Below are 27779 nucleotides of genomic sequence, written 5' to 3'. Positions count from 1 at the left end.
GCAATCACAAAGATCATTGTGTTTATTTATTTGTTTCAGAATTGTATACTGCAAGTTGAAAATAATGCTCAGCCTCTTACAGCAGTAAAAATAGAAGAATAACATTGTCATATCGTAAAACTATCATTAAGCACTAAAAATGAGATAAACATGCCATTAAATAATACCAACCACCAACTCCATCCTCGATAATAGTGTTGCAAGCAGACCACTAGTACCCGAAGGCCTAAAAATGGGTTTTTATCAACTTTCTGAATGACAGCAGGGAGGAACCAAGGGAAGTTACCAAAGCACTCGGTTTTCAGACCTCCCCATAATTTGAGAAATAGTAGGGAAGGAATTCTAAATCATCCTCCTTTAAGATGAAGGATCAAAACTACAGGTAGTATGTCCCGTTCAGAAGAGGGTCCTGAAATCTCTGGCCCTCAAGCCACTTTTCTCCTCTAACTTTCCACCAGCTAAAATGAAAGACATCTTAGAATGGGTGGAAGCTTGATGAAGAGAGATCCAACAGAAGAGGAAGGAGAAATTTTCTGACAGTGACAATAATTAATCAATGGAACATCTTGTCTCCTGGAGTTATGGGTGCTCCATCACTGAAGGTTTTCAAAAATAGACTGGACAACCATTTGACAAGAATGGTATAAAACAGGGGTGTCAAACTCAAGGCCTGGGGGTCAGATACAGTCCACAGGGTGCTTAGATCTGGACCTTGGGGCCGCCCTGAAAAAAAGCAAAGGACTGGCCCATGATGCCTCTCCCAGTGAAAACAGGAGGCCGTTGCAGCCGAAAACAGAGCTCACGAGCCCGTTTTCACTAGCAGAGCAATCAGACCACCACAGGTGCCTCCAACACAAGTGACGTTGATCTGGCCATGCCCCCCCTGCCCCCCCCCAAGGTCAAACACAACCCTGATTCGGCCCTCAATGAAATTGAGTTTGACATCCCTAGTATAAAGTCTTCTGCTTTGAGCAGGGAATTGTAGAAGACCTTTGAGGTCCTTCCAGCTCTATGATTCTATGTTCTTAGTTTTGTTTTTATAGTTTTTAATATTTTTCAACGGTTATTATATACAGGGAGTTCTCATCTTACAGCCATTCATTTAATGACTGTTCAAAGTTACAACGGCACTGAAAAAAGTGACTTGTGACCATTCTCCACACTTACAATCATTGAAGCATCCTCATGGTCCCATGATCAAAATTTGGATGTTTGGCAACTGGTTCATATTTATGACGGTTGCAAATATCCCGGGATCATGTGGTCACCTTTTGCAACTTTCTGAGTCAACGGGGAAGCCAGATTCACTTAACAACCATGTTACTATCTTAACAACTGCAGTGATTCACTTAACAACTGTGTCAAGAAAGGTCACAAAATGGGGCAAAACTCATACAACTGTCTCGCTTCACAGAAATGTTGGGGTCAGTTGTGGTCGTAAATTGAGGATTACCTGTAATGGTTTTAGATAATGGCTATTTTATATTTCTACTGCTTTATTGAATTGTTGTACGCTGCCCAGAGTCACTTTCTGTGAGATGGATGGCCATATAAATTTGATGAATAAGATAAATAAATACACAAAATACATAAACAGTACTTTGGAATAAAGAATAATGGCTTTTCGACAGTTTTTATGTTGCCTTTTTTGCTAAAACAGTGAGAGGGGTGAATTTAAAAGAATCTTAGAATAAACAAAGAAGCATAAAAACCTCCCATGGAAATATAAAAGTATATCAAAATATTAAAAACTGAGTTATGAGTTTCAAGTCCGATATCTTAAGGCGTTTTTTGTTTTTTTTAAAAAGGGCAGAAAGTTTTGGATCAGATCATTTTTTTAAGGTCTGGAAGACTGGGGACAGTTCACCCCCATATTTTCTTCTTGCACTTCAAAGTTGGTGTAATATTAGGTTATATGTTTGAGCAGCACATCATCAGGATCTTGTTGCTTTTCATCACAAAGGTGAAAACAGTTGTCATGTTGCGATGAAAGTGCCAATGTGTTTAGGCATAATATGTGTGATCTGATTCTTCTTCTTCTTCCTAGCATATTCCCGAAAGTGCAGGGCCTGCTTTTCGGATCATTGAATGCCACTTTGCATGGTCAGCTGCGTCTTCAGGGCGCAGGCCCACAGCTTGCATATCTTTGTTGACGGTATCTTGCCATCTCTGTTTTAGATGCCCGCGAAGTCGCCGGCCATTGACTTCTAGTTGGTTGGCTGTCTTGGTAACAGTGGAAGGTGCTGCTCTCAGGACATGTCCATTCCAGCGGAGCCGGCCTTCTCTCATCTTCTCTGTAATTGGCGCCACACCAAAATGTTGTCGAATGGTGTCATTTGTGATGTGGTCAAGAAGGGAGATGTGTGTAATGTGATGCATGTAGGAAAAAAAGGAAGGGCTTGCGTTGCAACACCATGGCTTCCATCAGCTAGATCAGGGGTCCCCAACGACCCACTACCGCGACCCACTACCAGGCCATGGCCTATTCCCAAGCGGACCACGTGAGAGGCGGGCTCACATGCACACAGACACACGCAGCTCAACTTGCAGCCGATTAAATCAGCACTCAGATTGCCTTATAACGTGACTAATCTACTAATTGACCCAATTACATTTTGAATTAATCTACCAATTCAAATAAATTAAAGCCACTCGAATGCCTTTCCTCCCTTGTTTGCAGACATCTCTGTCAGCCTGCTCGCGGTTGTCGTCAGCTTCTGTGGGCTCGCCTTGCTGTTAGTCTCGCTCTTCGTCTTCTGGAAGTTGTGCTGGCCATGGTGGCGAAGCAAACCCACCGCTTCAGATACAACAAGCATCCCTCAGAGCACCACTCCCGTTCCCCCTGAGTTTTTGGAAACCAACGAGAAAAAGGAAAGCCTTAAAGAAAACGGGAAGCCCCCAACAAACATCCTGGAAGCAGCGATGAAAATCAGCCACACTTCCCCGGACATTCCAGCAGAAGTCCAAAATGCTTTAAAAGAACATCTCATCAAACACGCACGAATGCAAAGGCAGATTACAGAGCCTACATCTTCGTCCAGGTAAGAGAAAGCTAAACAAACTTTTATAGGAACCTCACACAAAATAGACCGCCTAATTAAGGATCAAAAACAAATGAATGGTGCAGTGTGATTCATAAACAAAAGCTGGACAGCAGTGGTTCTCGACCTGTGGTCCTGGGGAATTGTGATGTTGTCACAGGGGGTCCACGAAGACTTGAAGAAATATTATGATTTAAGTGTTGAGTTAAGTCGTAGTGGTTTGTGGTTATGATCCATTGACACAAAAGGTATTTGAAGGAGGTTGGTGGCAAAGAATAGAATAGAATAGAATAGAATAGAATAGAATAGAATAGAATAGAATAGAATAGAATAGAATAGAATAGAATAGAAAACAGAGTTGGAAGGGACCTTGTAGGTCATCTAATCCAACCTTCCACTCAAGCAGGAGACCCTACACTATTTCTGACAGATGGCACTCCAGTCTCTTGTTGAAAGCTTCCAGTAATGAAGCTCCAACAACTTCCCAAGGCAAACTGTTCCATTGATTGATTGCTTTCACTGTCAGAAAATTTCTCCTTATTTCTAGGTTGAATCTCTCCTTGATCAGTTTCCATCCATTATTCCTTGTCTGGCCTTCAGGTGCTTTGGAAAATAGCTTGACCCCTTCCTCTCTGTGGCAGCCCCTCAAATATTGCAACATTGCTATCATGTCTTCCCTGGTCCTTCTCTTCACTAGACCAGCCATGCCCAGTTCCTGCCACAGTTCTTCATATGTTTTAGCCTCCAGTCCCCTAATCATCTTGGTTGCTCTTCTCTGCACTCTTTCTAGAGTCTCAACATCTTTTTTATGGTGTGGTCACCAAGGTTGAGAACCACTGCTGTACAGTAATAAATTCAACAGTATAAAGTTAAGTATTGGTTTCAATTGATGATATTCAAGTCAACTTTAATATATGTTATGTACATCGTTCTATGATAGCTTTAAATTACATTTAAATCCAGGGTTAAATGCACTATACTGTGGGTCTCCATATAGAGTATATTTTGATTATCTGAGGGACCGTCTCTTGCCGGTCACATCTATCCGATCCATCAGAGCAGGGAGGCAAGGAATGTTGCAGGTCCCATCTCCTAGGGAGATACACCTGGTGGGATCCAGAAGAAGGACCTTCTCCATGGTGGCTCCCTCCCTCTGGAACATCATTCCCCCAGAGATTAGAACAGCCCCCACTCTAATACTCTAGGATGAAGGCTATTGCTGAGCACATTGTAAGCCGCCCTGAGTCTTCGGAGAAGAGCGGCATATAAATCAAATTTAAAAAAAAAAAAAAAACTCTTCCAGAAGGCACCGAAGACCTGGTTCTGCCAGAGGGCCTGGGAAACGCAGATTGGGATGGAGCCCATTAAATGGCTTGTGTGAGGTGCTGTCGCCGGGGCAGGGAGTGGAGGGGGGATTTTATTATATTAATTTATTATATGACACTTCTTTTATTAGTTTTATTGTTCTTATATGTGATTTTATATTCTGTAAGCAGCCCTGAGTTGCCATGTGTGAATAGGCGGCAATATAAATCTCCTAAAATAAAATAAATAAATGAAGGGAAGAAATTTAGCAGCAAGAAAAGCTGCTTAAAAGGACTGATCTAGACCTACAATCCAATCTGTATCTAGTTTTTATTCTCAGACTCAAACATAAATGAGTATTTACATAGCAAGTGATAAATCACAACAGTGTACCTAACATCTGACCATAAGGTAAATGAGACTTCTATATTTTCCTGCTAAGTGATTAGAAAATATTATGGCACTAATATTTGATCTAACAGCTTAAAGAGACTACAAAAACAATGAAAAGTTGGTCACTTTAAGGTAGAACAATGCACAGGGCTGGCATAAAAGTTATACTCCATGAAATGGAACCCTTTCTGTACCAGGAGCATTCCAGTATGGATGCAAAATAACTATTTCTGCCATTTGTTTGACTGATTAATTTTTTTTTAAAAAAATAATCTAAGGTTCATTTAATTAAAATTAAATTAAAGACACTGATTCTAAATGACTTTAGAAGGCAACTCAGCACAACCAAGGACAATTAAAGTAGGAACAGGTCGCAGAATAGATGAAAACCCATCAGAATACAGTATCTCAAAAGCAACCTACAAGACCCTTTTTATGATACAGGAATATGAATAGCACAGGTAGTCCTCAACTTACAACCAAAACTGAGTCCAAAATTTCCATTGATAAGAAAGACAGTTGTCAAGTGAGTTTTGCCCCATTTTACGACCTTTCTTGCCATAGTTGTTACATGAATCACGGTGTTCTGACCTAGGCTTCCTGAGTCATTAAAACACAAGAGTAGTCCCAAAAACCTCTTTTATTGCAACAGCTGTGAATTCTGTTCATTCACAGATGAGTCCCAATTAGTTGTAAAGAGTCCTTCGGGATAAGGCTGATAATCACCCACCTTTATCATCCTTGACACACTGCCAAAGACCTAATTGGCAAAGCCACACAGAGTCCAGAATCAAACAGAGCTTCAGCCTTTAAGCTGAACAGAATGAACAAACGTTGCTTCCTGCAAAGGCCCACATGCCTTTGCTCCTCTTTTAAGTCTTATGGGATGGGCCAATCATCTCCCAGCCCTACTCCCGAGTCGTCCCTTTTGTTTTAACTGCTCTTGCCTTCTGGCAGCTCTGTGCATGCGTGCACTGGGAAGAAGATCCCCCTGTTCCTCTGCCTCACTGAGGTCCGACTCTGGAGGCTCCGGAGGCAGCACGTACCTCCCAGATGGCCCTTTCTCTGCCTCCGACTCAGAGCCCTTGTCCAAGCCTTCCCCAGACTCCAGGACTGGTACTTGTTAAGTTAGTAACACTTTTGTTTCATGAATCTGCTTCTCTATTGACTTGGCATGTCAAAAGGTCTCAAAAGAGGATCACATGATCCCAGGACACTACAACCATCATCGATACATGCCAGTTGCCAAGTATCTGAATTTTGATCACGTGACCACGAGGATGCTGCAATGGTCATAAGTATGAAATATGGTCATAAGTCACAGTGCTGTTGTAACTTTGGACAGACACTAAATGAATAGTTGTAAGTTGAGAAGTAACTGTATATGAACAGAAAACACGAGGGCTGGGATGAATATGGATGTGTGTCTCTTGATTATAATAGCTGAGGCACACAATAATTTAAAGTAGGAAATAACACAAAGCAACTTCAAAATGTAAAGGTAAAGGTTCCTCTCGCACATATGTGCTAGTTGTTCCTGACTCTAGGGAGCGGTGCTCATCCGTTTCAAAGCCAAAGAGCCAGCACTGTCCGAAGACATCTCCATGGTCATGTGGCTGGCATGACTAAATGCCAAAGGTGCACAGAATGCTGATACCTTCCCACCAAAGGTAGTCCCTATTTTTCTACTTGCATTTTTTACGTGCTTTCGAACTGCTATGTTGGCAGAAGCTGGGACAAGTAACAGAAGCTCACTCCGTTACGCAGCACTAGGGATTCAAACCGCTGAACTGCTGACCTTTCGATCAACAAGCTCAGCATCTTATGCTATTAAATATTTTTTTAATTAGAAAAAAAAGCAATTTATTCTTTACCATTAATAGTTCACATCCTTCCTTATCCAACAATCAGAATTCTACCAGGACATAACTGAGAACAATATGCTAGTGCTTAGCACTTACAGTAGCTGTCACATCAACCGAGAAATGATTTAAGAAGATGGTGATTAGACACATCTAATTTTAATGCACTAAGAAACATTAAGGACTAAATGCATTTGAAGTAATTGAAAGAATACTTCCTTGAATAGAAAATTTTGGACAAAAAAATAGAAAAATTTTGTTTTGCAAATTATGGCCAGTGTTGCATGTATGCAGTTTTGATTGACTGATTCATTATTTGCCATCAAGCCATTTTTGACACCTAGCAACCACAGCTAAAAAGCTATCCTTAATCTGTTCTTTCAACTCTTCCAACAGTATACTTGGTACCCCTGTAACTGAGTTCATCCATCTTGCTTCTGGTCATTCTCTTCTCTTTCCTTCTATCTTTCCCAGCATTAGAGCCTTTTCCAGAGATCTGGGTCTTCACATAACAAGTTTGAAAAAGTAGGATAATTTCAGCTAGGTAATTTGTACCTCAAGTAAGATTTGTTCAATGATCCATCAATTTGTTTTCTTAGCTGTCCTTGGTATTCACAGGAGTCTTCTCTGACTCCCAAGTTCAAAGGTGTCAATATTCTTCCTATCCTACTTCTTTAAAGACCAACTTTTCCTCCCAGAGACTCTTTTAATGACCCTGTAATCCCTTGCATTAGGGTGGAGTCGGGGCAACTGAATGGAGCTGAGCATTTACTGGCTGGATGCCCTTCCTGTCACCAATGCAGAATTCACAGTATTCTCATTGTTCCCAGAGAAAGAAATATCTGCCTCTATCTAGGATCGAACTCACAGCCTCCTGATTGTGAAGCAAGAGCTCCAACTCTAGGTCACCACACCACTCAACTTTTCCTCCCAAAGTGTGCCACGTGGAATTTAATTTTAGTTTCATTTTTCTCATTTGATTTTTAGTAGAGGGTTTGAAGATCTTTTGCATTTTCAGCTATCAAAGTAGTGTTATCAACATAATATGTGTTATTGATGTTTCAGTCTGTTTTGCTAAATTGTGGCCATACCATGACTTCCTGACCTGTATATAAGTTTCTCATGAGAACAATGGGATCCCCCTTTTTCTTATCATTTTCCCTTGCTTGACAAGACTGACAAAATCAGAGACTTTTCTATAATCGATGAAGCTCATTCTGGCTTCTTTTTGGTATTCTTTGGCTTTCTCAACTATCCCGTGTGCATCAGCAATAATGTATAATGTTCTTTTTCTAAAGCTAGCTTGAATACCTGCCATCTCTTTTTCCTTGTAGGGCTCTAATCTGCATTGGATGATCATAACCATTATTTTGTTACCATGTGAAATTAAGTATATTGTCTGATAATTTGCAGACCCTGTTAAATTTCATTGATTTTGTACTGGAATGTAAATAGACATCTTCAAATTGGTTGAACATTGTATAATTCTCCAGATTTGTTGGCATAGCTTGATTAGAATCTTGACGGATTTTTTTTTTCTGTTGCGTACCATATTTTCGGAGGGTAGTCCATCACTACTTTCCAGCTGGGTAATGAACCGAGTGTTGATCTAATTTCCTCTTCTAGTTCCAGTCGCTCTTGTAACTAAGAAATATAGGATAGGATAGGATAGGATAGGATAGGATAGGATAGGATAGGATAGGATAGGATAGGATGCGATGCGATGCGATGCGATGCGATGCGATGCGATGCAATACAATACAATACAATACAATACAATACAATACAATACAATATAATAACAGAGTTGGAAGGGACCTTGGAGGTCTTATTTATTTATTTATTTATTAGATTTTTATACCACCCCCTCTCCCGAAGGACTCGGGGCAGTGAACAGCCAAAATTAAAAAACATACAATATAAACAATTAAAATACGTTTAAAACAGAATTAAATCTAAAATGGCTCCCCAATTTAAAACGCCTTACCCATACCCCTATAAATAAGATGAATTTAAAATTTAAAAATTTAAAATTTCCACATTTAAAAAGGGGGAAGATTTAGGCCAGGCCAGCTTGATAAAATAGAAAAGTCTTAAGCGCGCGGCGGAAGGTGCGCAGATCCGGGATCCTACGTATCTCTGGGGGGAGCTCGTTCCAAATCGTAGGTGCCCCCACAGAGAAGGCTCTCCCCCTAGTCCAACCCCCTACTTAGGCAGAAAAACCTACGCCACTTCAGACAAATATTTATCCAAATCTTCTTTAAAACTTAGTAAATAGTTACTACAAGCTTTGATGTCCATTTCATGGATATATACATAATCTGTGGCCTTCAGAAAATTCTTTCAGATTTGTTGAAATAGTACTCCCACCATCCCCAGTTGGAACCATTGGGGGTATAATCTGTATGCCCAAAATAAGCCAAATACTCCATGTTGTTCCTAATATCGTCCCAAAAATCTATTGGGAAGGACAGAGAAAAGGGAATAGATATGGCTGTGACAGATATTGTGGACAGCAGAAGTAGCAGTGACACGTCATTCCATTTCAGGAAATGGTATGACTAGTACATCTGCTGTCAACTTCACTCCAAATATTCTCTAATGAGTTATATTGTTTCCCTCCACAGGAAATTTTCATTGAGTCACTGTATAGTTCATTGTTAGAAACTGAACTCTTACATAGATGTGAGCCTCAGTATTCTGGATTCAGGGGTGGGCTGCTGGGGGTTTGCAGGGGTTCAGGAGAACCTCCAGCTAAGGTTCTGTGCAGTTCTGAGGACCCCCAAATCCCACTCCTGGCTGACCCCACCCGCCCCACTCCGCCCCTCCCAGGAATCCCCACGCAGCCCATTTTGGATGCAGGTAAGTGCAGGGCACGTGCGGAGGAGGGCAAAAAACGAGCCTACCGGAAGAGGGCCTCCAGAGCCTGGGGAGACCATTTTTGCCCTCCCGGAGGCTCGAGGAAAACCTCTGGAGCCCGGGAGGGGCAAAAACACCCCCCCTACCATGGTGCAGGAGGCCGACTAGGCCACACCCACCATGGCCACACCTACCCAGCAACCGGGCAGAGAACCCCTTGGTAAAATTTTTGAAGGCCACCTCTGTTTGGATTCCCTAAATCCTATGGAATGTGGATTCCAGGAATATTCAGGAATGTGAATATACATCAATGCTGGAATAGTCCTTTGACCTATATCCTGTTCCTTGTTGCTATCAATAAAGAGTTTTCCATTTCTATGCATTAATAATAAAACTATCAGAATTCAAATGATTCTACTGAAAGGAAAACGATCTATGGTAACCTTGAATCTGAAGACTCGTTGCATAGGCAGGGGAACCTGAATTAAATATTTTGCATTCTCCTATTTTGTACTCTTTTCTAAGAGACCTGCGGATAAAATGGGTTTTTATGTCTTGATTCCCGGCAACAATAAATGACATGTGAAGAAGCAGTTTTGTGTTACTGTCTGTTTACCTCCAGAGTGCAATTTCATTTCACTTGGAAGCTCATGAAAAGCATTCTTGTTGATGGGGAAGAGGGGGAAAAAACCCAATTCCTACAAATACTTTTTTTTTTTTAGCTTTTAATTTTTTTTTAAGACAAACAAACATTTAGTACATCGTTCATTTCTTCCATGTGACATTTCAGTGTTATCTTCAAAAGTTTCTTCTCTTCTCTACCTCTTCTGTCTTCAATCTCACCATTGCAAAGATTTTCCACTAATATAATATTCTAATTACAACCATTTTTTTCCCCAATCTCTTTTAAAAACTTATTTGTATCTCTTTTCTAACCAATAGTAAAATTTATTCCATATCTTAAAATATTCTGAATTTTCTCTTTCCTTTATCATCATAGTTAATCTATTCATTTCTGCACAATCTAAAAATTTTTTAATTACTTCTCCCTCCGAAGGTATATTCTCTGCTTTCCAATTTTGTGCATAAACAATCCTTGCCGCTGTTATTACATGTATAATCAAATATATATTATCTTTACTAATTTTCTCTGGTAAAATACCCAATAAGAATAGCCCTGGTATTATATAATCTGTTATGAATTTGGGTTTTACTTTGAAGAAGCCACAGGGGGAGGGGAGGGCGAGGGGGGGTTAGGGAGGGGGGGGAAAGGGGGGGGGAATTTGTATTTGAAAAACTTTTTCAATAAAAAAAAAAAGAATAGCTCTGGTTTAAATCTATACGTTGTTGTATCATTTCCTCCACCCGTAACTTAATTTTATTCCAATAGTTTTTCATTTCAGGGCATGTCCACCACATGTGGTAATATGAACCTGGTAACTGGTGACATTTCCAACATTTAGCTGATTTATCTTTAAACATTTTTGCCTGTTTCTCAGGGGGGATATGCCATCTATAAAACATTTTATATTGATTTTCCTTGTATGTAGTGGACATTGTTAATTTATAATTTCTTTCCCATAATTGTTGCCATTTATCCTACAAATACTTTTATGTGTGAAAAAAGCTTATGGTGCTCTTTAGTCTGATCATTTCACTATCGCAAATTTACAAAGTTTTCCTAAGATCTGAAATTGGAAATAAGACACTGAATGTAGATTTTATTTCTTGATTCCAAAGTAGATAATGAAAAATATTCTTCATTCACTAGCTGTAATTCAAATTTTAATTTTAAAAAATTAGACTTTGTCACACTTTGTTGTGATTTTGCTGACTTCTACGAACTCTGTAAAAAAAACATCACATTCGCTACATTCGTTTTCAATATCTTGTTGAGGTTCTTTTGGTGTGCGTTTGAGACTTTCGTTATCATTGATCAGGAGAGAAGTTGTCTTCTTTCAAAATGTAACATTCTATCAAGTAATGAGAAAAAAATCTGGGACTACAGCTTTTATATCTGGACACAACAAGATAATTGATTTTCTTTTTTTCTTTTGCTTTTAATTACCGAAAACATGCCACTAAGATTAGATTAAATTCCTTTTTTTTCCCAGCTAGAAGATGGCAAGGATGCACTTAACAATATGATCTTTGTACCTGAGGGATTCTTGCTCATAATGAGGGTTTCAGAGATTAAAGGAGAGGAGACATGTAGTAAATTCCTTACAACCTGTCCATTACCTCTGCTGGTTTCCTTATTTATTCAAGGTTAAAATAATGTTTTCTTATAAATTGAATGTTCTTACTATGCAGGGACATAAGAAATTTATTTAGGCTGGGTATAGGCCAGTGATGGCTAACCTTTTTGCTGTCGCGTGCCAAAAACAGGGGGAGCGGGGGGGTCACGTGTGCATGCCCACACCCATAATTCAATGCACCCCGCCCCCCGCGCACGACCCCCCTGTACTCCCCCCACTTTTGGCATGTGATGGCATGGTGGGCCTGGTAGGCCCATTTTTCACCCTCCCCAGGCTCCAGAAGCTTTCTAGGAGCCTGGGGAGGGCGAAAACGGCCTTCCCCACTCCCCCAGAGGCCCTCCGGTGGCCAGGAATAGCCCGTTTGCCAACTTCCGGTGGGCCCAGAAGGCCCGAAAATCAGCTGGCCGGTGCACACATGCATGCTGGAGCTGAGCTAGGACAACGCTCGGTGCCCACAGATATGGCTCTGCGTGCCACCTGTGGTACCCGTGCCATATGTTCGCCATCACGGGTATAGGCTCTAAGCCACTATACCCAACCTTCTAATTGAATAAAGATAAACTATATTGTTTCCTCTTCTTTCTTTTAACGACCCCATAATACCTTACGGGGTGGAGTCTGGGCAACTGAATGGAGCTGAATGTTTACTGGCCGGATGCCCTTCCTGTTGCCAATTCGGGGCTTTGTTCAGCAGATATATTCTCATTGTGCCCAGAGAGAGAAATATCTGTTTCTACCTAGGATCGAACTCACAGCCTCCTGATCATGTGGTGAGAGCTCCACCTCTAAGCCACCGCACCACTCATAAACTATATTGTTTGTAGCCATAAAATACAAGATTCAACTCCTGGCATCTCCTGGTAGAATTTAGATTCTTGAACTTGGTCAACACATCACATTGAACATGAGCTTTTTAGTATCCTATCCAGGGACGCTGGCAAGTAGAGATGAATAAATCTGTCTAATAAGTACTTCATTTTAATTCATTTTCTCATTTTTCCAGTCGTAATGGTTTTTGCCATTCAATTTTAAATACTTTTTTTAAAATATGTGCACAATTACTTATTCAAATTTTCCTCTGTGCTTTTCCCAACACTTATTATTAAAAGCATTTTTCCTTAATATAAAGCCTTTTTGTTCTTACATTCATCAAAACGCTCATGATTGTGTTTATTCCCCTTTAATTTATAGCTCTTTGGAAGCATTTGCTGTTGTTGTTGCTGCTGAGAAAATTCCCAACATTACAGTGGAATGTAACATTACATTATATTGGTTCTGGAAATGTGAAACTGAGTATCTGCAGTAAAACTAATTGCAAGCATGTGAATTCTAGCATAGGAATAAAGTGAAGCAAATTCACAGACAGTCTTGTTTTTCAAATATTAGAATCTAACTATTGGGTTAGGACGTAGACCTCAGATAATTTTCCAGATCAGCACTGAGGTCTGAGTAAGTTGCACATTCAACCCCACCAAGATAACTGCAATTTGCGGCACAAATATTGAATGAATGTAATAAGTTCCTGCACTGGACAGGCAAATTTGTATAGATCTCCAAGTTACCTTCTAAGTTCATATGTATCTACAACAGAGGTGGGTTTCAGCAGGTTCTAACCAGTTCTGGAGAACCGATAGCAGAAATTTTGAGTAATTTGGAGAACCAGTAAATACCACCTCTGACTGCCCATGCCCCCATCTATTCTCTGCCTCCTGAATCCCAGCTGATCAGGAGGAAATGGGAATTTTGCATTATCCTTCCCCTGCAGTGGGGTGGGAATGGAGATTTTAATACAGTATCCTGCCATGCCCACCAAGCCACGCCCACAAAGTCATACCACGCCCACTAAGCCACACCCACAGAACAGGTAGTAAAATTTTTGAAACCCACCACTGATCTACAAGCCATGTATGACTTGCCTGAAGAAAAAAAACTTTGTAAATGATGTACATCTTAGTTCTTTCAGCAAGACATAGTCTCTGCTCTTAAGTCTTCATTGAATGGTTATGTTGTAAATAGTTGAATAAATGCAAAATAAGACATTTATTTAAATATGGATAGTGTTTCCATCAGTCACCACAATCAATGGTTAGTTTAAACCATAAGTTAAAGTTGCTTTCAATATAATCACTTACTGAATTTTTTAATGTAAATTTCAATTTGCCAGTGGATCATCTAGTCCAGTGATGGCTAAGCTTTTTCTCATTGTGTGCCAAAAGCGTGCTCGTACGCAATAGCACGCATGCATGCCAGCACCCATAATGCAATATGCAGTCCCCCCTGCGCATGCGTGCATGACCCCCCTGACCCCCCACGTATGCACATGTGACCTCCTGCACTCCCCCTGCCCCCTGTGCATGCACACACGATCCCCCTGCCCCCCATTTTTGGCCTAGCAGACTTCCCTGCAGCCTCTTGGGCCCAAAAATGGGCTGTGGGGGGGGGCTGCCGCACCTCCCCACAGTCTGCCCCTCCCCCGTGCATGCGTGCATGACCCCATCCCCCGCATGCATGCACGCGACACCCCCTGTGCATGTGCACATGTCTTCCGCATGTGCCCCACCCCCCGCATATCCTAAAAATCAGCTGGCTGGCGGGAGGCATGCGCGCGCATGCACAATGGAGCTGAGCTGGGCGACGGCTTGCGTGCCTATAGAGAGGACTCTGTGTGCCAGTTGTGGCACGCATGCCATAGGTTCACCATCACGAATCTAGTCCAACGTTCTATTCTACAGGAACTCAGAAGCATGGAGATGAGAGCGCTAGCTTTCTTTCAATGCTATTCTTTATCTAATGGGCTTATTTCAGAAGTTACTATATAGCTATCAAAAATGTCACTGATATACCTTCTTACATGATACTAGGCTTTGGAGTTATGGGCTCCATTCCTGGAAGCAATCGCCTGAATGGCTGCTCTCTTCTTGAGTTACTTCATGATCTTAAGGGATCCTGCCTAATCGACCATTTAGGTGGTAAAATGTATTGTGTTACTTATTCAAAACCTACTAAATAATTTCTGTTGAATTTGAGCATTCTTCTATTCTTGGTCCCTGGCAAAGGCAACCCTAATCTTTTGGCTCAAGGTCCCCATAGCATATTGGTTTCAGCTGCCACTGAATGAATGAAAGAAACCAGCATCTAAGTTAAGATAAACTCGACTGTTTATCAACTGATGTCTCATTACTTGGTTAAAAAGTTTGACTTGTTGCTGAATGCGTAAAATTGAGCCAGTGGGAAAAACATTGTGTTGGTGTTGTTCTGATTTTGTTTTCCTCTGATACTGGATCTGGAATATTGTGCATAACCAGGCAGGAGTCTGATGCTAGAAAGAACCTGCAGCTGTGGCCTGGCAAGCAGAGAGTAGAGGACAGGTCTTGAAGATGACATCTAGGGAAGAAGGAGGTGATGGAAGTAGATGGGACAGGAAAGTCTTGGTTCAGAAGAAAATAGGATGACAGTAGGATCCTCTGTAGGATGAGAGCACAGGTGGAAATTCTTGGACAGGAAAAGCTAGCAGCCCAGACCCTCAAGCAAAACTGGAGCCATGCCAGATGACAGTCACTCCATGCAAGAGTTGGTCTGGAACATAAATTGTTTCAGTAAATTGATTTACTCTATCCTCTGCATTTGGCTGTTCTTGTCCGAAAGAAGCATGGACTTCAGATATTTTGAAAGAGGCATGGACTTCGGATATTTTGAAGTGTCCCACTCCATGCAAGGAGAGAAATTAAATGCATCCAGTTAATGCCATTTTAATTTTAGAAACTGGGGTTCCACTAAAACTGCCAGAGCAATTCATTTGGCAACTTTCAGCTGCTATCGTTCCCTGGGGCACACATTCCCGCTGGCCTATTTCAGTGGATCGGTGGATACTGATCCTACTGAGAATTGCCTATTTAAATTCTCTAGGACGTGGAGGACCATTTTTGGCTTGCCTTCAAGGCTCCAAAGAACAAAGATGAGTTCCAGGCAGAGCAACAAATCAAAGTGCAGGGACGTGGCAGTGGGAGGAACAGCGTAGCAGATGTGAGCTGTTAAGCGTGCACTTTCTAATTAGCTGTGCTCCTGACCCCTTTGTAGGGTAATCATACAACTCCCATAGTTTCTTTAGTTCAGAAAAGCATTCCCACTGTTGCCATGGGAACAAAACACATTTGAATAATTAACACATCAATCAGCTGTCTCCGTGAAACTGACGTAAGCCACTGTGTCATTAGAGCATTGGCTTCCTCAAGCACAAATATCGTTGAATAGGATGATATTATATCATCTGGGGAATAACTTTCTCTGTAGCATCCAACCTAGGCAAGCTATGAAGTTGCTAGCAGTAGAAGCCAAGGGAACAATGTTATGTATTCGGTACAGGTGTTTTAAATAGAGCTGCGCAGAAGAATTCTGCATATATGTGTTTTTTTTTTCCTAGCACGCTTCGGTCCATTTAATGAAATGGCATTTGTTTCAAGATTTTCTTTTCCAAATAAGAGAAGACTTTAATTAAAATTCTCGTGTGCATAAGGTCACCTGCAGAAGTCTGTGAAGGTCCATAGTACATGATACAATCATCTGCTAGCTATCAACAGCTTCCTAAGCTTCCAAGCTTCTATTATTTTCCAAAAGAAGACAAAACTAGGGGCTTCTTCAGATTAGGAAATAGCAGAACCAGAGGATAGAACTGTACAAATCTTTTGAACGATGCTTCAGAATGCACGGCGCACCCCATGAAGCACCTCTTTTTGCATTATTAAGCAACCACATGAGGTGCTTCAAAAGGAGGTTGCTGGGCAGCTGCACAGAAAGATATTTTGCTTCAGTGTTCAAAGGCGATGTAACCAGGAAATGGGACCGATAGAACAGGCCAATGCTTCATTGCTCCTCTTCACTTTCAGACCGGCATTTTTGTTCAAGAGGCAAAAGTTGGAAGTCTGGAGTGAAATAGTCATTCCAAAAAAAAAATCTGCCCCATGTTTGATCCAACCATCTTCTATTTACAAGGCAGGTATTATGACCATTGCTCTATTACCGCGTTCATGATGAAATGAGCTGTAATTGTGTTAAAAAGCAGAATAAGCACCAATTCAGTTGATGGTGCACTCCTGCCTTGATGAAGTAGCAATGAAATACAGCATTTAGCCAACAACAACCCCAACTCAGGGGTGGGCTGCTGGGGTTTTGCAGGGGTTCAGAACAACCTCTAGCTAAGATTCTGTGCAGTTCGGAGAACCCCTAAATCCCACTCTTGGCTGGCCCCGCCGACCTCACCCCGCCCCTCCCAGGAGTCCCCACGCGGCCCGTTTTGGATGCAGGTAAGTGCAGGGCACGCACAGAGGCTCAGGGAGGGTGAAAAACGGGCCTACCAGAAGTTCAGGAAGGCCGGAAACAGGGCCGTTTTTAGCCTCCAAAGGGCCTCTGGAGCCTGGGGAGGCCGTTTTCGCCCTCCCAGAGGCTCAAGGAAAGCCTCTGGAGCCCAACAAAAACGCCTCCCCCCCCCCACTGTGATGCAGGAGGCCGACTAGGCCATGTCCACCATGACCACGCCCACCCAGCAACCGGGCAGAGAACCCCTTGCTAAAATTTTTGAAGTCTACCCCTGCCCCAACTGCTCTATGGTCAAAGATCCTCAAGGCAAAAAAATATAGAAAAGTATACTTGGAAGGGCAGTAAAAAGCCCACCAAACTGTCTTTGACATCATGTATGGGCTTAATGGAGGATGATGCCAATTATTTGTGTCCTCCAGAAATGGTGGTTGTCCCGTTTCGGTGAACGGCAAACAGGAGAATGTAGGGAAGCTTCTCATGAAATAGAAAAAGGAAAAATAAAAAACTTATTTCATTCAGCATGGCTTCCAGTATCTTTATGGCCCATGGCAGCAATACAGAATGGCTACTATCGTCTTCCAGAAAAAAAGAAGGGATCAAAGCGTTAATTCTTTTTATTGTTTTATTCTTTTTTAATTTCCTAGTTTACTTTTCAAGATCATGCTCTTCTACAAATCAGCATTTACAGATAGGCCTTCACTTAAAACAATTCTCTAGTTGACCGTTCAAAGTTACAACAGCACTGAAAAAAGTGACTTATGACCATTTTTCACACTTATGATCTTTGCAACCTCATCCCCATGGTCACGTGATCAGAATTCAGCTGCTTGGCCATTGGTTCATATTTATGATAGTTTTAGTGTCCCAGGGTCATGTGATCACCTCTGACACACAAAGTCAATGGGAAAGCCAGATTAATTTATCAATTTGTTGTTGTTGTAGTTGTTAGTTGCAGAGTTGTGTCCAATCCATTGTGACCCCATGGACAACGTTCCTCCAGGCCTTCCTGTCCTCTTCATCCCCTGGAGTCCATTTCGCCAACTGCTTCAGTGACTCCATCCAGACATCTCGTTCTCTGTCATCCCATTCTTCTTTTGCCCTCAATCGTTCCCAGCATTAGGCTCTTCTCCAGTGAGCCCTTCCTTATCAACTTAGTTATTACTAATTTAACAGCTACAGTGATTCACAAACCAATGGTGGGTTGCCACCGGTAGTAAAACCGGTGGGAGGCTCCATCCACCAACCCCCAACGTCATCAGGAAGCTTCTGCACATGTGCGGCCCTGTTGCGAACTGGTAGTAAAGGTAAGTAGAACCCACCCCTGTCACAAACATATGAAGAACGGTTGCAGGAACTGGGTATGTCTAGTTTAATGATAAGAAGGACTAGGGGAGACATGATAGCAGTGTTCCAATATCTCAGGGGCTGCCACAAAGAAGAGGGAGTTCAAGCTATTCTCCAAAGCACCTGAGGGTAGGACAAGAAGCAATGGGTGGAAACTAATCAAGGAGAGAAGCAACCTAGAACTAAGGAGAAATTTCCTGACAGAACAATTAATCAATGAAATGTTTTTGCCTCCAGAAGTTATGAATGCTCCAATACTGGAAGTTTTTAAAAAGAGGTTGGATAACCATTTGTCTGAAGTGGTGTAGGGTTTCCTGCCTAAACTTCACTGAATTTTGGGTTCAGTTGTGGTCGTAAGTCTGCTTGAATGATGACTACTGGGGTGGAACTGAGAGATGGGTTTTCCTCTCTCATTTCCATTTCTTGTAAGTTTAGGCTATTGTCACCTTTTCTTACCTCTCCCTGATTTACTTATTCTCCATTTCTGCCTCCCCCCCCCACCCTTCTTCTCTTCTGATCTACCTAATTCTCCATTTCCTGTTTTCTGAATTATCATTATTCTTCTTGAACTGAACTATTGAATTATCTTCCTGGGTTATCTAGCATTGTTAATAACTGCTCCCTCATGAGAGTTGTAACAATAACATTGAAAACTTGCTAAACGGTGAAATGCTGATTGACTTCTTTCGTTTTTAATGGTATCCAAGTTATTTTTTCTTTCCCTTCAAGATAATCGAAGCTAAATTTCTTTCTGTTTCTAAATGCAGGCACAATTCTTTCAGGAGACATTTGCCAAGGCAAATGCAGGTGTCTAGCATCGATTTTAACATGGGTCCAGAACCAGTTTTACAAAGAGGGGAGACCACAACCAGCATTGGACGGATAAAACCTGAGCTTTACAAGCAAAAGTCTGTGGATTCCGAAGGCAAGAAAGAGGACGTGAAAACCTGTGGAAAACTCAACTTTACCCTCAAATATGATTATGAAAATGAGCTGCTTTTGGTCACCATCGTTAAAGCTTTGGAGTTACCAGCTAAAGACTTTACGGGAACCTCAGACCCGTATGTGAAAATCTACCTTCTTCCAGACAGGAAAAAAAAGTTTCAGACCAGGGTTCATAGGAAGACTTTAAACCCTGTCTTTAATGAAACTTTTCAGTTTCCTGTGGCCTACGATCAACTTTGCAACAGGAAGCTACATTTCAGCGTGTACGATTTTGACAGGTTTTCTAGACACGATATGATTGGGGAAGTTATTCTTGATAACTTTTTTGAAGTTTCTGATCTATCTAGAGAGGCTACAGTATGGAAAGATATCCATTGTGCCACTACAGTAAGTACCCTGTCTCAAAAAAAAAAAAAAGTTTTAAAAGATTTCAAAATAAGTAAGTCTTGTACCTTCATACTAAAACTCCTCCATCTTTTCTTTCTGTAGCTATTACATATAACACCATAGGGTAACAATGGGTTTTTAACCCATATCAAGACTTTGGGAATGGAATGGAATGGAATGGAATGGAATGGAATGGAATGGAATGGAATGGAATGGGATAGGATAGGATAGGATAGGATAGGATAGGATAGGATAGAATAGAATAGAATAGAATAGAATAGAATAGAATAGAATAGAATAGAATAGAATAGAATAGAATAGAATAGAATAGAATAGAATTCTTTATTGGCCAAGTGTGATTGGACACACAAGGAATTTGTCTTGGTGCATACGCTCTCAGTGTACATAAAAGAAAAGATACATTTGTCAAGAATTTTAAGACATTTATGAACATATTACTGATAGCCTTCCAAATACAGAGATCACTGGATTCCACTTTTTCAGATCTGTACAAGAACTTTACTTTCGTCTAAAGAGAGAAAAAATAAAGTTTCGGGTATAGACTCTTAGGAAGACATTAATCCTGTATTCAATTAACCTTTTCATTTTCCTATAGTCTACATTTCATTGAATTACACCTCAGTTCCCTTATTATTACCATTTATTATTCTCACTTCCTTTATGTCAGACCAGGTGTTGAAGGTGGCTAATATTAACAAAAATAAGAACTTAATGATAGAATTATAATTAAGTGTAAGTAAGATCCATACCAAATCAACTCATAATTGAACCCATAATTTACTAATATTAGGTAATGGTGCTTACATGAAATCTGGGATGAAGCCTGGAGTGTCACAGAGTTGAGTTTTATGATGTCTTTATCTAGTTCAGGCAAGTGGAAATATGGACTAGTCTCATTCTTAGGTCAATCTATTAATGATGATAAATCTTATTCTTTATTTATTTTTATTTATTAGTCATATTTCTATGCCACCCACTCTCTGAGGACTCTGGGCGGCTTACACCAAAGACAGTATACTAAATAGCATATTGCCCCCAACAATCTGGGTCCTCATTTTACCCACCTCGGAAGGATGGAAGGCTGAGTCAGTCTTGAGCCAGTGAGATTTGACCCGCTGATCTGCTGAACTAGCAGTCAGCTGAAGTAGCTGCAGTACTGCACTCTAACCACTGCGCCACCTCGGCTCTTTCATAGCCATTCTTGTTCGTATGGACAGTCAGAGGTATGGAAAAATTACTTCTGAGGCTGTAGAAAACAGAAGCTCTCTGCAAATACAGAAACAGATTGTGTTTGCAATCTGTACTATCTTAGCAATGACCATGGTTAGGTTTTATTTAACAAGAAGTTGCTCCTTTAAAAAAAACGAAAGCCTACAGGAACCTAAACAGTGTCAAAGTCTAGACTATTTATTATTTATTTATTTTATTTATTTAATTTGTCAAACATGTATGAGATAACAGGAATAAGTATAAACATGGATATGAACAAAGGAAATGGGTATGAATAAATGAGGACAGTAGGATAGGGATGGTAGGCACGCTGGTGCACTTATGCATGCCCCTTACAGACCTCTTAGGAATGGGGTGAGGTCAACAGTAGACAGTTTAAGGTTAAAGTTTTGGGGCTTTGGGGTTTGGACTAGCACTGATGACGTTACCTAGTTTGGGTAATGAAAACAGCCAAACTCAAAGGACCCCTAATTTCAACCCTGAGCTACAAATATTCTCCTTTATTAGTGTCAAAGGCATTACACATGGAAAGGGGCATTGAACAATCCATTCTAGTCCCTTGGATTTAGTTTTAAAAAGTACCCACAGATGATCATGCTGTAACATTCAGAAATTGCAACGGTCTTATGGTCACATGTGGAAACAATCAAAGTTAGCTTTGAAGAGGAAGCTTTTCAAGACAGAGCTGGAAACATGCAGAATGATTGGAGTTAAGTTCGAAGACACATGATCCAAAGAAGAAGACTTTGTCTTCATTGAATGTCAGCCACCATGCTTGGGAATTCTAGGAGTTGAAGCAGTGGTGAAATTCAAAAGTTTTTTACTACCGGTTCTGTGGGCGTGGCTTGGTGGGCGTGGCTTGGTGGGTGTGGCAGGGGAAGGATACTGTAAAACCTCCATTCCCATCCCACTCCAGGGGAAGGATACTGCAAAATCCCCATTCCCACCCCACTCTGGGACCAGCCACAGGTGGTATTTGCCGATTCTCCGAACCACTCAAAATTTCCGCTACCGGTTCTCCAGAACTTGTCAGAACCTGCTGGATTTCACCCTTGAATTGAAGTCCAAACTTCTTAAAGTTGCTGAGGTTTAGAAACACTGTTCTAGAGATATCAAGACTTCTGGACACCATCCTAAGAACTACTGAGCTGGTTGTGTAACCTATTTGTCATCAAATTTCTCCAACATTGATCACAGATGGGGTGGGAATGGTTGTAGAAGAAATGAGCCAATGGAGGAGACAAATTCTATTATACCCTTGGCTCTGCTTAGACTAAGTGTAACCTTTAGTGATCAAGATATAAATAGCTCCAGCAGCATGCAATTAGTTAGCATTTAAAGGGAGATGGCTTTTTAAATATATTATCATAGTTCACTGTTACGCAGAGGGGAGAAAAGGCAAGATTTTTCACTTTTAAAACTCAGCATGGCCATAGAGATTCGGTGCTTATGACTGGTTCTTTTGAATGAGTGGCTTTTAATATGAGTAAGATTTCCTAATATATAGATAACATTCTGACTTTAACAGGAACCCTTTCAGCTCTCTGAGGCACTCAAAGCCAATTATATTGTCCGGTTTAGTGTGCTTGTTTCCTGATGTGGTGCTAATGAACAAGGGTTTCTTTTTTTCTTTTCTTTTTTATTAGAATTCTAAATCACAAGCTTTCTACTTCACAAGAGAAAAGTGAGAGAGAGTGGAGGTCTTGCATTGGAAAATCCACAATCCAGCTGTGAAGCTCCTGAATGCAGCGAGCTAGGCTTCAATAAAAGCTTTAGAAACAGAAACTCGGCCCACGAATCAGGCTAAAGACAATGGAATTTAGATTTGATGTAATATAATGAGTGAATACTATCCCTGTGGACTGTATGTCTATGGAGACTCTCAATCATCAAATAATCTTACTAATTATCCCAAGCTATGGAGGGACGCGGTGGCTCAGTGGCTAAGACGCTTAAATTCTTTCCAATGACAGCCTTTAGGATGGCTGGAGAAGCCTGAGGCATTGACCAAGAGGAAGACGTACATATTGAGTATGTCTAGTTTAATGAAAAGGAGGACTAGGGGTGACATGATAGCAGTCTTCCAATATCCAAGGGGCTGACACAAAGAAGGGAGAGTCAACATATTCTCCAAAGCACCTGAAAGCAGAACAAGAAGCAATGGATGGAAACTAATCAAGGAGAGAATCAACCTAGAACTAAGTTAAAATTTCCTTAATTAGAAATGAATTTGTTAAGGATATAGTTGTGAGATAACCAGGAATGGTTATGAAGCAGAGCATAGAGTTTTGCGCACGGAAACGGTGCTGAGAGTAATTGTGAATAAACCGCATACAAACTGGTTTTTAAAGTATTTTACTTATAGAGCAAGGCAAAGTCATAGTCCTTTTACCAATCCAAGTCTTAGCCATGCATAATCAATCCAGAGATACAAAACTTCTTACCGGTTCATAGAGCAATACATGAACCATTCAGGAACACTATAAAAACAGTTCATAAAAGCAGTAATAAATAAACCATTATCAGATTGACCATGTAAAGAGATCAAAGATATCTACAACATAGCAGCAGGTAACAATATGGTGTAATGTCCACATTGACCACAATCAAGCTCTCCTTAAATACAGTTGCTACAAAGCTCATCCAATCAGGATGCAGAATGACTCAGCAATACTCTTAAAGCTATATTATACATATTCATACTATAAACATATGATGTTGGCTTATATATTCCCTGGCCAACTAGTTAGACAATGACCATTTCCTAACAGAATTAATGGAATCACTTGCCTCCAGAGGTTGTGGGTGCTCCAATAATGAGGTTTTTAAGAAGAAATTGGACAGACATTTGTCTGAAATTCCTGCTTGAGCAGGGGATTGGACTAGAAGTCCTCCAGAGTCCCTTCCAACTCTCTTATTCTGTTGTTAAAGATGGAGGTTTGGCTTAGCAAAAAATCACACTATTACTTTAGACCAGGAGTGTCAAACTCAGATTGTCACATAACGTATCAGGACATTTTTCCCCTTCACTATACCGGATGTATACGTGACAAGCGCATGACACATAGCCCTGCTTTAGACTCTCATAATAATGTAGGTAATGCAGGTCCAGCTGGATGATCACTGAAGGGCCCTCTTTATTCATAGTATTGTAGGAAAGAAAATGTGCCTGTTTGAGAGGAGCAACTAACTATATCCAGTTGAGACAGTACAAAGGCAGAACAAAGTTCCTTTGAAGTAGAAACATTCAGAAGAGGGGCCCCTCAGTTGTCAGAGATAGAGACATTTGGTGATATACAGTTTGAAGGTTAAAAGAGATCAAGGATGACCACATGAAATATCAACAAGAGATAATTTTAATCTTTGCTTCAGTGATTTACAAGAAGAATTATGACTGTTTGGCAAAGATAATGTAAAACTTAGTAATTAGGAAATGTCAATTAAATATAACAAATGTATATGACCACATAAACTGCTGTGTTAGCAGAATCCTTTGTCTTAGAAGGGTATAAAACCATTGTAACTAATTTCTGTCTTTGTTCAAAGCTTCATGTACAAACTTTGAACCTATTGCACAATACACTGTCTCTGACTAACCTAAGAAAGTTGTGCTGGTCTAATTAATCCACAACAATCTTGAGTTTCTGTATAATAGTGTTCTCTCTTGAAAAACCCCTTCAAATAGAGCCAATTGATTTATCCTTTAAATTGTTTTCATTTCCATTCTCACTTGGCCTATTCTTATCAACACTCCATCAGTTTTTTCTTTCTACTCTAACTTTCCTTCCCATTCTATTTTTGCTATTCTCACCTTTGCCTTCCTTCTTTCTTATTACAACTCATGTATTACATGTGATGTTTTATTTAGTTTAAGCCCAATAATTGTTCAGTTACACCATTTTTAATTTTAAATTCTTTTTGCCTTCATTACATTATCCAATTTATTCATTTTCATCTGTCTCATAGGAGGGAAAAATACGTAATCCTTTTGGTGTTTATTTTTTTTATGCTAGATAATCTGAGAGTGGGGTGTTTTATCAGAGAGTTTAATAACTTGAAAAAGAATAGAATAGAATAGAATAGAATAGAATAGAATAGAATAGAATAGAATAGAATAGAATAGAATAGAATTTTTTATTGGCCAAGTGTGATTGGACACACAAGGAATTTGTCTTGGTGCATATGATCTCGGTGTACATAAAAGAAAAGATATGTTCATCAAGAATCGTAAGGTACAACACTTAATGATAGTCGTAGGGTACAAATGATACAAGCAACAAAATTACAGTCATACAGTCATAAGTGGAAGGAGATGGGTGGTGGGGACGATGAGAAGATTAATAGTAGTGCAGACTTAGTAAATAGTTTGACAGTGTTGAGGGAATTATTTGTTTAGCAGAGTGATGGCATTTGGGAAAAAACTGTTCTTGTGTCTAGTTGTTCTGGTGTGCAGTGCTCTATAGCATCGTTTTGAGGGTAGGAGTTGAAACAGTTTATATCCATGATACGAGGGGTCTGTAAATATTTCACAGCCCTCTTTTTGACTCGTGCAGTATACACAGTGATGGGATTCAGCCAGTTCGCACCACTTCGGGAGAACCAGTTGTTAACTTTCTGAGCAGTTTGGCAAACTGGCTGTTGGAAGAAATCATTAGGGCAGAGAACCGGTTGTTAAATTACTTGAATCCCACCACTGAGTATACAGGTCCACAATGTAAGGCAGGTTGGTAGCAATTGCTTTTTCTGCAGTTCTAATTATCCCCTGAATTCGGTGTCTGTCATGTTGGGTTGCAGAGCCAAACCAGACAGTTATAGAGGAACAGATGATAGACTCAATAATTCCTCTGGAATTATCTGAACTGGATCAGCAGCTCCTTGGGCAGTTTGAGCTTTCTGAGTTGGTGCAGAAAGAACATTCTTGTGCTTTTTTGATGACGTTTTTGATGTTAGGTGTCCATTTTAGGTCTTGATATATGATAGAACCTAGAAATTTGAAGGTCTCTACTGTTGATATTGTGTTGTCTAGTATTGTGAGAGGTGGAAGTATGGAAGGGTTTTTCCTAAAGCCTACCACCATAGACTTTATAGAATAGAATAGCAACAGCAATACTATAGAATAGCAATAGCACTTAGACTTATATACTGCTTTACAGTGCTTTACAGCTCTCTCTAAGCAGTTTACAGAGTCAGCATATAGTCCCCAGCAATCTGGGTCCTCATGTTACCGACCTCGGAAGGATGGAAGGCTGAGTCAACCTTGAGCCAGTGAGGATCAAACCCCTAGCAGTGGCTGAATTACCCTGCAATACTGCATTCTAACCACTGCACCAGGATGAGAATGGGCTACCACTTAGCAAATGTGAGGTTGATGTGGCTACTTCTAAAGCCTAGAATTCAAGTGTGAGGAATGTTAAGTGATGCCTGCACAAGCCTAGTATAGTATTTTGACATATTCAACAGAGCATGATTAAGAAAAATACAGCATAGTCCAGGGGTGCGTAGTGTCCCTTGGCAGATCTCAGTTTTGGTCCAGCATCTTGATAGCTATACTTGAAAAGAGAATGCTGGCAGGACATGCTTTGAAAGGGAAATACTAGATTTTTAAGAGCTGAAATAGGTGCATTAAGCCATTCCCCCCCCCAAATGCCCTCAATCTCCAACCCAATTGAAAGGAAGGCTCCCGAATGTTAGCCCCATTTATTCTGGGAAAGCTTCAAGAGTCAAAATAGAGAAGCTGGCATGCCACTTGTATTCTTAATCATTACGTTTTGCAACCCTGTCTGAGGGTGTGATATGAGATCACCTAAACTTTTCAGGTAAAATGATCTATCCCAGTGTTTTTCAAACTTGCCAACTTGAAGATGTCTGGACTTCAACTCTCAGAATTCCCCTGCCAATTTGCTGTCATAAACACTTAGATAAAACTAGCCAAAATTCAGCCATTTTGCTACCGGTTCCAGAGATACAATTTCCCCTTAGCTATTCCATTTTGGCTGTGGCTGCTGCTGCTAAACCATACTGATTGCAAGAAAATTCAGGCCTCCAAACCTCTAATGTCATCTGCTCCTCTAGATTTTGAAACCCCATGCCACATTCTGTAGGATTCATCTGAACCATGGTTTCTCTGACCTCCATCATTAAACCTCATCAAATATATACTCAGGAAGGAGCTGCAACCTATCTGGATTCTCTGATAGCTGTATTAAATGCAGCCCATGTTCTAGATATGTTTGTTTGTTTGTTTGTTTGTTTGTTTGTTTGTTTGTTTGTTTGGTCAAGCATGTATTTTATGACAGATACAAGTGTAAACATAATTATAAATACATGAAAAGGATACGAATAAAAGAAAACATTAGGACAGGGACGGTAGGCACGCTGGTGTGCTTATGCACGCCCCTTACAGACCTCTTAGGAATGGGGTGAGGTCTACAGTAGACAGTCTAAGATTAAAGTTTTGGGGATTTGTGGAAGAAACCACAGAGTCAGGTAGTGCATTCCAGGCATTGACCACTCTGTTGCTGAAGTCGTGTTTTCTGCAGTCTAGTTTGGATCGATTTACCATGAGTTTGTATCTATTGTGTGCTCTTGTATTGTTTTGGTTGAAGCTGAAGTATTCATTGGCTGGTAGACATTGTAGCAGATGATTTTATGTACTATGCTTAGGTCAGACCGAAGACGGCGAAGTTCTAAGTTGTCTAAGCACAAAATTTCAAGTCTGATGGCATAAGGTATTTTGTTGTGAGCAGAGGAGTGGAGGACTCTTCTTGTGAAATATCTTTGGACTCGTTCGATTGTATTAATGTCCAATATGCAGTGCGGGT

The 27779-nt window shown here is 40.6% G+C and overlaps 1 protein-coding gene across 2 annotated transcripts in view; it reads left to right on the top strand.

Annotated features, from left to right (window-relative positions):
• The window catches only part of SYT10 (synaptotagmin 10), a 54683-nt gene that overhangs the window by 15318 nt on the left and 11586 nt on the right, over positions 1-27779 (top strand). For both annotated transcript variants that reach the window (XM_087873101.1, XM_034403012.3), the window contains exons 2-3: positions 2681-3041; positions 19143-19707. In XM_087873101.1, the coding sequence (XP_087729227.1) occupies positions 2681-3041; positions 19143-19707 (926 nt within the window). The remainder of the gene's footprint in view (positions 1-2680; positions 3042-19142; positions 19708-27779) is intronic.

The sequence above is a fragment of the Pantherophis guttatus genome, chromosome 7 (genome assembly GCF_059756535.1).
Source record: "Pantherophis guttatus breed Tessera chromosome 7, ASM5975653v1, whole genome shotgun sequence".
NCBI lineage: Eukaryota > Metazoa > Chordata > Lepidosauria > Squamata > Colubridae > Pantherophis > Pantherophis guttatus.
The sequence above is the reverse complement of the archived record's forward strand: the minus strand, read 5'-3'. Positions and strand labels throughout refer to the sequence as shown.